Raw genomic sequence first — 15,198 nt, 5'->3', positions numbered from 1 at the left:
GGCTGGTGGTGGTGGTGTAATGGTGTGGGGGATGTTTTCTTGGCACACTTTAGGCCCCTTAGTGCCAATTGGGCATCGTTTAAATGCCACGGCCTACCTGAGCATTGTTTCTGACCATGTCCATCCCTTCATGACCACCATGTACCCATCCTCTGATGGCTACTTCCAGCAGGATAATGCACCATGTCACAAAGGTCGAATCATTTCAAATTGGTTTCTTGAACATGACAATGAGTTCACTGTACTAAACTGGCCCCCACAGTCACCAGATCTCAACCCAATAGAGCATCTTTGGGATGTGGTGGAACGGGAGCTTCGTGCCCTGGATGTGCATCCCACAAATCTTCATCAACTGCAAGATGCTATCCTATCAATATGGGCCAACATTTCTAAAGAATGCTTTCAGCACCTTGTTGAATCAATGCCACGTAGAATTAAGGCAGTTCTGAAGGCGAAAGGGGGTCAAACACAGTATTAGTATGGTGTTCCTAATAATCCTTTAGGTGAGTGTGTGTGTGTGTGTGTGTGTGTGTGTGTATATATATATATATACATTTTTTTTTTTTTTGTTAAATTCAAAATTGCAAAGAAGCATATTACAAAAGAGTGAACAATCAGTATATGTAATTTATTGTTTCTATCACACCAAAGAGAAATACAGATAATGTTTTGTTTCATTTTCCCACTCACTTTTCTTTGATCTGTGTTCCCTCTTGTGTCATCGGAGTGTCCTCTTACTTGCACTATGAATCTGTTTACTTACTTAAATGCTTATATATTTTGTGAAATTGTCAATAGTTAAACATTAGTAATCTGAATGTTTTCTTTAAAGGCCACTATATTTGCATATTTTTTTCCTATCACTGACTATCTCCACTCTCTGTATGACAATAGGCTCTCTGATTTATTAGCATAATAGATTCCTTCAAAGCTTTTTGTTAGGACTATAACCTGCAGTTAGGTTAGTTTTTTGTTCTTTCCAAAATTGGGTAATATCACAGATAAATAATAGTTCCTTGACAAAGGCATACCTACCAGGAGTCCAGAGGTTAAATTAACATTGCAAAAGTACCTGGGTAAATGCCTAAAATAAGGTTAAAGCCCTTCAGGTCATGTTGTATTTTGATTATTTATACGTTTTAAAAACCTGATTATATGCTCAGCGTATTCCACAGGTGAAATAAGTACCTACCCATTTAAATCCATTACTTATGCCACTGTAGCAAATATGAATTGTAATTTATAATATATATTAGCTAGTTGATTATAAAACTATCAACAATTAAATGAAATATACTTATTTTTTGGACAATGTTGTCCAAAATTCTTTGCTACTGTATAACAAAAAATATGTGAATGGCATTTATATTAACTGTTTCTTCCTTTCAATTTGCACGGCACCCAAGTTGTAGTGTAATTCTAAATTATTTTTCAAAAAAATAAATTACAAGTGGGTGAAAAAATAAAAAAATAGTGTTGGGAAATGTGTCAGTTACAGGAATCGTGGTCAAATATTTATCTTATCGGAGCGTTCTCTTACTTGCACTGTTTGGGGGAGTAGTTACTCCTCACTGACGCAGGAGTTTGACAGATTTCTAAGTTTAATGATCTAAATGATTTAACACTTCACACTGTACCGGGACGGGATAGGGAGGATTCCAATTAAACTGTGCAATATGACAACATGATAGAATAAATAAATTAAATGACAAATGCAAGAAAAAGGTGTCTGAAGATCACTACAACTAGAAGCATTGTACGTTATCAGCTCCAAAATGATGCAATCACAAGTGGGGCAAATGTGTGTGTGTTTGTTGGGGGGGGGCAGGAATACTGTGGGTAAATGTGTCAGTTACAGGAATCATGATCAAATATTTATTTTAGGCCAAAAAGGACACAGTAAGCAGATGCCTTTGAAATTTCATCATAGTTCTTTTGAAGATGCATTATAGTTATTCTGTGTTGCTTTTTTATTAAAACATTTTTTATATATATATATATATATATATATATATATATATATATATATATATATATATATATATATATATATATATATATATATATATATGCAACTAATAAAACAAACAAAAATCTGTCGTTTTATCCTTGAAAAATGTAGGCATTACCAAGGGAGGACTGATAGTTCAAAATCAATAAACAGATGCACATTTAAAACAAAGCAAATAAGATTTCAGTGATTGTCATTAGCATTTTTAATGCTTAAGACTGGGCTTAAACCAAGCTACAACTAATTTAGATTACAGTGGCTGACCATTTCTTGTTTAAACCTGATGTTCAGGAATATGTTTTCTTGTTTGTCTCAAAGTGCAGCGGTGTGCCAATTTGGCATGGTTTGTATTCATGTGAATGATTGTTGCCGTATTACAGCAGTGGCATTGGCAATAAATCTACCCCATAGATGTCTCTAAAAAATCTATTAACTTGTTCACTGATCACAAAATATAATTATCATATTGTACCACACATCAAAAGGATCCCTGGAAGATATAGTAGTTCTTACAGACATTTACAGTAGGCTACAGGTTTGTTGATTCATATAAGCTGTTTTTAAGATGGTAAAGGACAGAACTGCCTTTTTTTCCCTATGCAACAAAACATGCAGAACTACCTTAGAACAGTTTGCACTATGACTAGCACACATGAAGACAGCGTTCTGTTTACGAGAAAGATAAGAGGCCAACCTGAGTTGGTGGCATATGTGAGTTTTGCAAGAAAATGTAAGTCCTGCTTTATGTCAATTTGTCTTTGAAATTAGGAAATAATGCCTTCAGATATTGATGGGAGGAAAAATGTAATGCCAGGTCTCTGAGCAAGCCAATGTTTCAAACAAAAAAGTTTCTGGCAGTAGTAAACTCCATGTTGACTATACTAACTTGACAGTCAGGTGATATGTAGTGTTTCTGATTTTCTTGTTTTTTCTTTCACCTAACTTTCCCCTCTCCTTTTCAAATTCAAATTGAACACTGCCTGTTGCTTAATATTATAGTGTTTTTGCTAACTGGATTCACCGGCTACAGAAAACAACAAATAACGAGAGAGAGAGAGAGTCGGGGGTTGCATCCCAGAGCAATTTGGCTTTTTCAGACACAACACTGATCTCTGTCTCTGTGTCCAGGGCACAACTATGTATCCCTACCCCCACCCACCCACACACACACAGAACTTAAAAAACTAATCACATGAAGGTACAATCTTGTTGATTATAAATAGAGGTGAATCAAACCAATCAAACGTGTTCCGTATCTACCTTTGTTTAACAAGGACAGAGTTACATTATGTAATAAAATGCACAGTAAATTCAATGTTAATGACTGAAAGCAGTTAACTGGGTTATTATGCCTGGGATGTGAAGATAATATTGTCTAAAAACTACATGCAACACCAGTGGAATCAGGAGACTTTTTTTTCACCAGCAAAATAATAAATACATTGCAATATATGTGGCAGAAATGCTTTTCTGTACACCATTGTAAACACCTTGGTTTCTCTGAACACAACGGAGTATATTTTTTTGGTTCAGAGTTTTAATTAACTGTTGGCCCCCTTAATGTAACAGCATACCAAAATGTTTTATCAAATAATAATAATTTCCTCCAGGATGTGAAGTATGTGCTTGTGGATTGATTTCTCCAGGTCTTAAAACAAACCTTCTGTTGGATGGAGGTCTATAGAGTGATTCTTGATTCTGTGTCTCTCTTAACTATGTGGTTATAGACTTGGATGAATGTTTCATTATCCATTTGTGACCAAGCTTGAGGTTCTACTGAGTGCTACATGCTTCTGGCTAAAATAACTTGGTATACTTTTCAATCCATTCTTTTCTTAGTTCTGTCCACCACATCATCTTACATTTTTGTCATTTAATATAGCACTTTTTGATTCACCTGACCACAAAACCTGGTAACAGTTGATTTGAGAGTGGTTGTTGTGTTGTTGAATTCAAGCTTTGTGTGCATAAATTCCAGCAGTTTATTTGGTGTGAAGAAAAATCATCCTCACTCTGTTCTGCATTGGAGCTATTTGTCCATCCTCCAGTCCTGGTATTCTTGTTAGATTCAAGGGAGAGAGGGATTCCAAAATAAACCTGTTAATTTTTGCCAAAAACCTGGTACATCCTTTATCAAGAAGTTAAAACTTGTTTGCAGATAAATGTTGAAACACACTCCCAATCTTTAATCAATTGGTTGGAGGCTAATATGTTTAGCTGTTGAACTTTGCCCAATAAAAAATAATGTGAGGAGGATGGGGTCAGGTCATTTTATTTTGTAAAAGCTCATACCTAAGGATATCAGCCCTTTCATTGACATGACATGAAACATTTTAAAATCAATAGGTATACTGTGACTAATTCAAATGAGGTTTACAGACTGCAGATGGAAGTAGAAATTAAACTGACATTTGTATTATTTGAATTAGTGTGTGAAATAATGAGTCAGCTTCATAGCACCTCACTTAACATTATGGGATTTTAGTAACATGATGTTTTGTTTATGTGAGCAAATTACATATGTATTTGTTACCTGTAAAATGTTAGCCTTTCATCTCTCAACTCCTGCATTACAAATTTGCTAAAATCACAGGGTTTTATATCCAGGTGGGTACTAATAATTTGTTAGCTTCAAATTAATGCTGAAAAAAGCCTTCTGAAATGTGTAGTTTTGACTCTGTTACAAACATTAATTCCCTGTGGAATTTCCCCACCCCTTTCCATTTAAGTATCTCTCAGCAGACATGTTGAGAAATCAGCCAACTGTTGTATTTAAAAGTTGACAAGATTATCAAAATCCTCCTCTTAGTTTAAAGGTTAAAATGTTTGTGAGTAACTCTGCTTAACCGAGTGCATATATATGTGTAACCTCCCCTGTGTCAGCAACAGTTGGACATACCTAGCTGTGCAGGATGCGTGCATACGTGATATGTCTCACTCTGTGGGCTTTCTCCTTCCCTGCACTCTTCAAATGTGCCCCAGTGTGAGTATTCTTTTGGCTATTTGATATACATATCGTTTGGTTTTTAAAGTACTATTTAAATTACTATTCAAATGTATAAATGCACAGAGAGAAATATAAACAGAAATATAAACAGAACAGAAAATGTACTTTAGTTTCCGAATGTTTGAGAAAATAATATTGTGTACTCAGGATAATACAGTAATCAAAACAAATAGTCACCTCCATGACATATGGATGGATTTATTACAATATTTCCAAATATATATATATATATATATATATATATATATATATATATATATATATATATATATATATATATATATATATATATATATATATAAAGAAAAAAATGGCAATACAATGTCTCAATGGCTAGATGTTTAAATGGGGAGTGTATAATGTAACTGCCATTGCCTGAATAAGGTGTGTCATCGAGTTGAAGTACACATTCAAACATTCATTTTTTTTAATATATATATTGTAAGATGATATGATATTTTATATTGATATTGCTGCCAGTACTTCTAATATGGAAATATATGCATATGATTTTTCTAGTTTTTAGAACACTGGATTGAAAATGTTTTTACAATTTTTCTAGAAACATATTCCACAAATGATAATTTCAATATTTTAAAAGCTGCACAAATGTACTTTATGATACTATCTATTGTATTTTAGATGGAAGCTGATACTTAAGATTACTGTATTTATCCTATCTTATTCATCAGGTACATTCTTACTGCCCCAAATATCCTACGAGTTGGAAGTGATGAAGATATCGTTCTTGAAGCACACGATTATAGTGGAGGAGACCTAATCGTGGAAGTCTCTGTACTCGATTTTCCAGCAAGAAAGCAGAACCTGCATAATAGCAGAGTTATATTGAAATCAGCAGAACAGTACCAAGCAAAATATACAATTAAGGTGAGTGCATACCTTCCTTTAACAGCCAGACATATAATGGTTATTATGCATTACCATGCTGTTAGCATCAAACAATTTAAGTAATTAACAATTCTTACTCTCATGTTTTTTTGCTATGCAATGCAATGTCCCCAGAACTATTTGACTTTTCGAGATTCTTTATTATTATGATATTGCTACTGTTGTGTTAGTTTTAGAATACTGATTAAACTACAGTTTGTTTGCTAATTATCTGGGATCAGTTCTTCTGTGAATATTGTCAGAAACCATAATAACACACCACTTACTATTTTATTTTGTGTGGTTAATTCAGGTAAAAATACACAGAATGATCAGTACAGAATACATATCAATCATTACATTTACAGTATAACATTTTTGTTTGATTGTTTGAAAATAATATTTTAACAATACACATTTTAAAAACAACAACATTACTTTCAAGAAATGGATATAACTAACTATAATTATTTGCCAGATTGATTTAGTGTAGAGAAAAGTGTAAGGATTTCAGTTGATTGTGGAGAGTCCAGAAACTTTGCACTCTGTAGAAATCAGCTGGAATACTTACTCTAGTCTGTTCAACAAACCATACATAACTGACACATAAATATAGTTTCATGAAAAAATACATAAATCAGTGAATATTGTTTCAAATTAAAGATATGAATAATCTGAACTGTATTTGTATTTAAATGTGTATTTTAAAATGATGGTGAATGATTTGTTCATGTTTTTCCAATGTCTAGATCCGCGATGAACCATTCAATAAAGAATCACGTTTAAGCCAGTATGTCTACCTATCAGCAAAATTTGGTACTCAGGTGGTGGAGAAATCAGTTCTTGTTTCCTTCCAGTCTGGTTACATATTTGTGCAGACTGATAAATCCATATACACCCCCACTGACACAGGTAAGTCCAATATATGAAACTTTACACACTCTGTCCTGCTATGGTGCACATGGAAGCATAATAAATGAGAGAGATAGAGTGAGAGATAGATAGAAAGATATCTACCATTCAACCGAAGTCAACCATCCATATGTTCCATATCATACACATTTTCATGTTGGATCTGAATAATCATAAAAAATATTTGCCCCAGGTTATAAATAAGAGTATTTCAATTTAGTGGCTTCCACTCATGAACTACTGGTTCATACATTAATATTAAAAAAAAAAAATGGCATTGAATTACCGTCCTGGGTGTATTTCTGCCTTGATTCCTATGCCTGCCGGGATCGGCTCCGGCTTCCCCACGACCCTCGCCTTGATAAGCAGTTATGAAAATGGATGGCTGGATGGATGGATGGCATTGAATTAAACCTTATATCGATAGGTATTTCTTTACCATAAGAATATTTCTGCATGCAAATTAGATCACAAAAAAGTTCAAAAGTAATGTCATTCTAAATGTATTGCATAATTGACTGTCATAAATATAACAAATTAATGCACTGTACTTTTCTCAGTACTTTTTAGAATCTTTGCTCTGTCCAACCGTCTGGATCCTATAAGAAATGCTGTTTCTGTTGAAATTATGGTAAAGTTTATATTTATTTCATAGAAATAGAATTTAAAGTTGTAGGACAATGAAGGTCACTGAACTATGATAATCCATTCTGAGTTTTTTAAATTCGGTTTCATTAAACTGGATATAAATTGTATTTGAAAATATAAATAAGGTATGCAACCCAATAGAAATAGCTGATTACAAACAGGTGTGGATATGTTTATGTTTAACTTCTTTCATAAATGTTAGTGTGGAAAATTCTATGAATATAACAAAAATATAAAATTCCTATTATTAATTTATTAGTAGATGCCATTACCCAGCGTTCTTCATCCAAGATATTCTGTTGATTTAAAGCTACTTTCTGACAGATGATTAAAGTTTTTATTTTTATTTTTAAATAAAGGGGGCGGTGATGGGATTGAACAGATTTGAGGATGCACGTTTCAAGTGTTCCTTCAGATTGTCAGTCAATTATGTTTTGCTAATTACTTTGTGAAGAAAAGGCAAGGTAGCTTTAGTTGCAAACTACATATCCCATTAATTGTTTATTGTTTATTAATATATATGTGTATGTAATCTGAAAAAAAAAAACATATATTGAGGATAATAATAATGTTTGCTTTTGCTTTTACAGACTCCTGATGGTATTATTATTCAGAAAGATCTATTATCACCAATAAATGGAATCATTTCTAGTTCCTATAAACTACCAGAAATTGTTAAGTATGTCATGCCGTATTTTTTATTTAATACAACTTACTTAAATGTATTTATATATAACATGTGGGGTTTACATTAATACATGTAAACAGTATACACATAAAGGTATATGTTTGTATACACCAGCACCTGAGCATTCACAAGGGATATGTTCCCAGTACCCAGTATAAATGTGCAAACAAGCATTTTGACCTGATTATACTGCCCCCCACGTTATACAATATTATGGCAACGTTGTGTGTTAGCTGGGTATGCAACCTTCAAATTGCCTCTAAACTAAACCTTAAACTAGAGTTCTATGGCATATATATATATATATATATATATATATATATATATATATATATATATATAATATGATAAAAATTTGAAAACCATGAAAACCAAATTAAAATGTGGTTAAACCAACATTTATACACACAAAAGTATAAGAACACCCCCATTTCTCCAGTTCTTATTGAGTCTAATGTCTCAGCTTTCATGGGACACCAAACACTTGGCAAACAACACAGCAGTGAAGAGTACACATGGGATAAAAGAGAAGCACATGGATTTGGAGCATTTTGTTAAACAATACAATTCAATGATTTATTTTTTTATCTCCAATTGTTTATTTGTTCTATGCTTTAATTTCACAGTACACTGAGACATTTAACTGCATACATTTCAATACAAACTGGGATAATTTAGGTGTTCTAAAACTTTTGACATGTACTGAACACCCGATATCCTGTACATACTTGAGATGTGTATAGAGCACAGTAAGCTATATGTATTAAAAAAATCACAAAATAAATTCCATATAAAGAGTCAACAAATGCGGCAGGCTTTTTGAAACATTCAAATTTCATGGCTACCTCATGAACGCTGAGGTGCTGGTGTATTTATATATAGCCAAGGTATTGTCTGTATACTTTCATAATCTTTCATGGGTCCTGGGAACTGTGGGGTTAGCCAAGAGTTTTGCCATTTCAATGCTCTCTGATCATTTTCAGGGACATGACTGTATTATGTTATTGGGACCTTGGATCTGGCATTCATTTGTGCTCTGATTTTCCATGTAGTTAATGGATTGCAATCTGCTCAGCTGATCCTGTACTGGGTGTTAAAAGTGTAACTTGATTGCAGGGTGGGGTTTATAGGCTTAATTTATAGCAGTAAATAAACAATTAACTAAAAATGTTACTGTATGTTGGAGAACTATTTGTTTATGTGGTCCCATATAAGTGGTTAGTATTTGTAGAACAAACAACTTGTAAACATGTTTACTACAAACCAAACATGTGTCTTTCTGCAGTGTGGGTACCTGGAAGGTGGTCACAAAATATGAACAGACGCCTCAGAAGAATTTTACAGCAGATTTTGAAGTTAAGGAGTATGGTAGGAAACACTTTTTTAATATTAATATTAATAATTCTGTATTTTCTGACTAAATCTGTTTTGTGTTTTCACATTTTTAAGTGCAATTTGTGTAGTGTCACAAAATGTCAATACAATGAATACAATGTCAATGAAAGTGTTGTTTTATTTGTATATCAGTCTTGTGTCGGCCACTGCAATCTTTATATAAGAAAAACATTAATATCAAAGCTTTTTTTGTTGTTGGTTTCTAGTGCTGCCAAGTTTTGAAGTGAAGCTGGAACCACAACAACTGTTTTTCTACATAGATGATCAATCACTTACTGTGGAAATATTTGCAAGGTAGGCTGTGTCTTTAATTAAATAATTCCTGGACTAATCCCTCAGAATGTATTTATTTATTTTGTTCATAAAAAACAGTTAAACATCTAAACGCTATGAAGACATTACATTTAACTGAAAGGTATTTAGTTATTTTCATCAGTAATCTATTTCAAAAGATACAAATAAATTGGATCTCCATCGGCTCTCCTCTGTATGCCATTGTGGTTGATTGTCTGGCATTCAGCAGCACAGACAGTCTAGCAAGTTCTTAACCTCCCACATATGAAGGAGAAAGGCACAGCTACTGTGCAAAGTCCAAACTCCAGGGTTTTCCAGTGTGTCCTCGGGATTTCCAAGCTGTGTTGTCTGGGAGTTGGGTCTTCAATGCTATTTGGATGTTCAAACTGTCTCCAGATCTCCAATCCATGAGTCCAGCACAGATACATTTCTGTTTCAGCCGTGTCTGTGGAAGATTGTTTAGAACCAGACTGATCGGGAGTTATGGTGTCTCCCTTGTCTTGATATGCTGTTTCAGCAATTCTGCATCCAGTTGGAGGCTTGGCAGAGGGACATTTTCTAGTCCATTGACCAGGAAAGAGGTGTTGACTTCAAGGTCCCATTGATTATGCCGAGTCCTGGATGCAGATGGACGTAGAATTAACTAGGGTCACAGATTAGGGCTGTATGAATTGGACAAAACATCATATCGCGATTATTTTGATAGATATTGTGACTGCGATTTCAGTTGCAATATGATCATTAATCATTTAGATCAACAAGTCACATTTCCCTGTGATTTGGTAAAAAACACATCTCTAGTTGTTTTATTTGACAGATTGAACCATGGACGGCGCCAGGGGGGTCCTACGGAAAATAATACCCCCCCTCCCCACGACCGCACTATCACCCTTCAACTTGTTAGAACGGGTCTGGTCCGTATTTACACATATTTTATGCAGATCGCTAAGCACCTACATTCAGTGAAAAAGCACCCGCATAGTACCATCTATGAAACATTTCTGCAGTCGTCCCTGAATTGAACTATTCGTAGTTTTCTTTTTCTTTTTTGACAGATTGAATAATAAGCAGCCTGAACAAAAGGCAAAATAAATCAATCAATAAATAACTCGAACTTCTGGTTCTGGGATAATCTGTGTTCTACTCAATTCAGAAACTGTTGGTGTTTATGAGGAGCGAGGAGAGGGTTGTTATTTTCGTATGCGTGGGATTGGCTGACAAAGTCCGTACACTGAGAAATATTTGGGAAATTTACCCGAGCTGTTGGATGCATGATCAGTTGTCGCATTTTATTATGCTATTATTATGCTAACACACGCAGAACGCTACAATATCCACAAACTGCGTTACTATACCATTGTAAAACATATACCCTGCTGGCACGTAGCGTAATTGCCACAATGATGGAGCAACGTAATTTACTTTGTAGCAACGTTGTGCAGCATTATGGAGACATTGTTTGTTAGATGGGATATACATTCTGTATTGTTTTGCACTAAAAAACATGTTTTTTATCTGCGCTGCCAATAAACGGCAGTCAGGGAGTGGAACACAAACCAAACCTCTCCATTAGCAGAATGCGCTGGATTTCAAATATGGTTTCATTTACAAGTCATGGTTAAACGTGTATAGTGAACGTTTGTGTGAGTGTGAGTGGATCCACCATTCTCCAGAAGATCCCATAAATAAGGCGACTTATTCAATTTCTGCAAAAGAAAAAGAGGATTTTCTCAGATCATTTAACAGATCATTCGGTGATTTGTGGGGCTCACTTCACCCCGACAGCTTTTCAAATGCAGTAGAAGTGGTGATTGAGTTTACCAAGAAACGCAGATTAAAACTAACTACACAGCCTGTACAACATGAACAGAAAAAAAATCCAACAACAAAAAGTCTGGAAAGAGTGTCTTGGATATGGCTCTTCACCACTGGATAGACTGGATATCGAGCCTGAAATAAAGGGGGAAGTAAAATTACAGAATGTGCGGCAATGCACGTCAGTTTTGTGACAAGAATGCACATGGACAATTAATAACCGGATCAAAATAAAATGTGAGGGGGCGCCCCCCCGTGGCGCCGGACATGATCTTGATACCCTTATTTTTTCAATAATGTGTTAATGTCAAAGAAGGTGCATCACGTTCAGTTATTTTAATGCAGGAGTTGGTTTCAGTTCTCTGCTAATCACTGATATCTGGAAACATATTTTCTTGAAAACTTAAACAGGTACCATGTCTGTAAATGGTAAGTACGTTTAATGCTTATAAAGACTACAGTTTATTTTGTTTTATCTGTGAAGATACACGGATCAAGCAACTTGCTGTAATAAAAGGGGATTTAAACGCCATGTATTGTTATCCATGTTATTATCATCACCGGTTTCAATTCACCAGCACCGAAAACACAGTTTGAAATCAATGCAATAAGGGCGTTATTTTTTAAGTATCAACTGCAAATTACTGCAAATACAAACAATCGATACAGTTTTGGGTTAGACTATTCGTGTGCTGCCGTTTTGCTTATTATTATGCTTTCATAAAAATATGTAATTATTAAAGCGTATTTATTATAATTATTATGAAAATTCGTATTTTCTACTGGCATGTCAAGCATAATAGTACAGTTGCACACATTTAAAAAATAAGATGTTTTATTTTTAGATTTTAAGTTTAGTCCTCGGAAGCAGACTGTCCAGTGGTAGGCACATCTTGCATTGCACTTTAATATTTGTTGCATTTGCTTTCTTTGGAAGTGAACAATTGCTGTACTTGCACGAGTTAACCCCCTGCTCACACAGTAGAGCTGCGTGTTACTGTCTGGGACATCGCTGACTATAGAGCAGCTCCATTCTGCTGCTTGCTGTACAATGGTGCCGAATCAGCCGCTATTTGGCCAGAGACGCCTAAATCCCTTACACTTTTACACTTTAATGTAAATTATGTATAAGTAACTCTTTTTTTAAAAGTATCGGTAATCACAATACTAGTCTGACAGGAGGAACGTAACGGGAATGCAAGTATCAAAATTCTGTAATCTGATTACATAACGCTGCTACTTGTATTCCGTTACTCCCTAACCCTCATATTATATATACTATATTATATTATTTACTGATAATAATAATAATAATAAACAAATAAAAAGCCATAATTGCAGCCTCAAATCCTCAAATCATGATTTTGATATTAATAAAATTAATTGAGCAGCCCTATCACAGATGACATCCGAAGACTAGTGGCATGAGTTTTCCTGTTCTGTCAAACTGTGGTCCCAATGTCCACATACTTTGGGTATTTTTGTGGTTTCCCCACAAACGGGGAAAAAACATCTGTTACTAAGATGTAAGGCATTGACTATTGTCAATATTTATATAGTGTTATAGAAATATTAACAGATATGTTATGTTATGTTGTAACCAAATAGACTTTTATAATGGAAGAAAGTTGTTAAAATGCAAAACTGTAGAGAACCTTTTTTAAATGACATTTTGCCATCCTGAAAAACAAGCCACAGGTATTTATTCTTCCATTTAAAATTACATGAATGTACTTTTCATTAGCATTTTTCTGCATTATTGTCTAGTGCATCATTAACTGATGTATTCACATATGCACTGTGCTATCCTATAGAAACACATAGTCAACACCTGCTTTGACCATTTTGACCTGTCTGACTATCAAAGCATCTAAAAAGCATACGGCCACCTTTAGGATTGTACAGTTCTGGGAAAATGCTATTTTCTGTTAATTAAAACAAAAAAGAACTCTTAAAGTCTTTTTTTTTTTTCCCCACTCATGTTGTTTGGTAAGGTCAAAAGGCTCTGAAGGTGAATGTTAATTAATTTCACATCAAAATTACACTAATGTCTCTTTGATAATAAATGTGCATGTTTGTTTTTCTTCTTTACCTATATCCAGTTACTTTATTTTTTGTTTGACGGAGAGGTTCAGCACAATTTTGAAAACAATTAAGTAAACTGAATCTGATTTTCTCAGTCAAGTTTTGTAATAGTTCCTTTTTATGTGTTTATCAGGTTCTTGTATGGAAAAGAAGTGTCAGGGACTGCATATGTGGTGTTTGGAGTGATAACAGAAGATGGTGAAAAGAAAAGTTTCCCAGACTCCCTACAGAGAATAGAAGTAAGTAACATCTACTTGACTAGAAATCAAATAATACATACCAATTATAAATAAGTATGATGCACTATTTATTAAAAAGGTCACTTTAAATCTGTTTCTCATGAAGGTAAAATTAAGTTTGACTAATGTAGTGTGATTTAGTAAAAGTCTATTTGTTTTGGGATTTTAACTTACATGTATGATACATATATCATTTTGCATGTCTTTCATAGGTCAGTAATTACACACAGTAGATTTCCAAAATTACAGTAAATGTCTCATGATGGTAATCAAGGAAGGAACATAGACATACAATCAAATACAATTATTATATATTACTTTGACAGCAGCTCATTACATCTTTGTAAATATATATTTTTTTAATTATTTACCTTTTCAAGCTTTTCATGGCCTAGCCATGTGTCCAGGGATAGTTGTATTGAATGCCATAGGTAGTTATGGTTCATATGCAACAATGTAGTTATAAAAAGAAGAAAATTAAACTGACCTGATTTGGTAATTAATACATTAATTAAAATTAATTTAATTTTCAGATCAAGGTTGGAAAAGGAACAGCCACCTTAACAAGAGACATGATTTTAAAGACATTCCCAGACATGGAAAAGCTTCTTAACAAATATATCTATATATCTGCCTCTGTCTTGACACAAAGTGGTAAGCTTTTTATTTTTAAGGTATCCACATCAAGATTGCAGTTTAACATTTTTATGTTAATATTATTTATGTCATACCCTTCTCTGCAGCCAAACCAAGCATGGTTCATGGTCCAAATTTGGCCATAGTTTTCGGTGTCCTTGAGGTACCAAAAGCAGTCATCCAGTATAAAATAAACTTAGACTGCAAGATTTGATGGTGTTGTTGTGGGGTTTTCAGAATCAATGACTCAGAAGCAATGGATATAGTCAGAGGAAAGCTTTATACAATGTGCATAAGTGGAGCACTGCCTCAACCTCAGTTGTCCTGCAGATCCTTAAAGATCCTTTCTTTCTTCAAACAAGATACTTCAAACAAGATACTTATGCCTCTTATGTTCCACTGGCTTAAGCGTCTGTGCTGTGCCATGCCTGTGCCATGCACTCAGATATTAACTATAAGCAGTAAAATATTTAATTATTTCTGTATGTGGATTTCACTCTATGCTGCTAATAAAACTAATTTCTTCGAGATTCCACACAGCACTTGAGATTATATCTTCCAACATAATGTAGCTAATCTC

At 34.2% G+C, this 15,198-nt stretch overlaps 1 protein-coding gene across 1 annotated transcript in view; it reads left to right on the top strand.

The window, feature by feature from the left end:
* The first annotated feature begins 4,846 nt into the window (after positions 1 to 4,846).
* The window catches only part of LOC136752651 (complement C3), a 65,071-nt gene continuing 54,719 nt past the window's right edge, over positions 4,847 to 15,198 (top strand). The window contains exons 1-9 of the mRNA XM_066708143.1: positions 4,847 to 4,994; positions 5,711 to 5,906; positions 6,656 to 6,818; positions 7,379 to 7,449; positions 8,057 to 8,145; positions 9,440 to 9,522; positions 9,756 to 9,843; positions 13,877 to 13,982; positions 14,516 to 14,636. Of these exons, the coding sequence (XP_066564240.1) occupies positions 4,924 to 4,994; positions 5,711 to 5,906; positions 6,656 to 6,818; positions 7,379 to 7,449; positions 8,057 to 8,145; positions 9,440 to 9,522; positions 9,756 to 9,843; positions 13,877 to 13,982; positions 14,516 to 14,636 (988 nt within the window). The 5' untranslated portion in view covers positions 4,847 to 4,923. The remainder of the gene's footprint in view (positions 4,995 to 5,710; positions 5,907 to 6,655; positions 6,819 to 7,378; positions 7,450 to 8,056; positions 8,146 to 9,439; positions 9,523 to 9,755; positions 9,844 to 13,876; positions 13,983 to 14,515; positions 14,637 to 15,198) is intronic.

This window comes from Amia ocellicauda, chromosome 7 (genome assembly GCF_036373705.1).
Source record: "Amia ocellicauda isolate fAmiCal2 chromosome 7, fAmiCal2.hap1, whole genome shotgun sequence".
In the NCBI taxonomy this organism is placed as follows: domain Eukaryota; kingdom Metazoa; phylum Chordata; class Actinopteri; order Amiiformes; family Amiidae; genus Amia; species Amia ocellicauda.
This window is presented reverse-complemented; position numbering and strand designations above follow the sequence as displayed.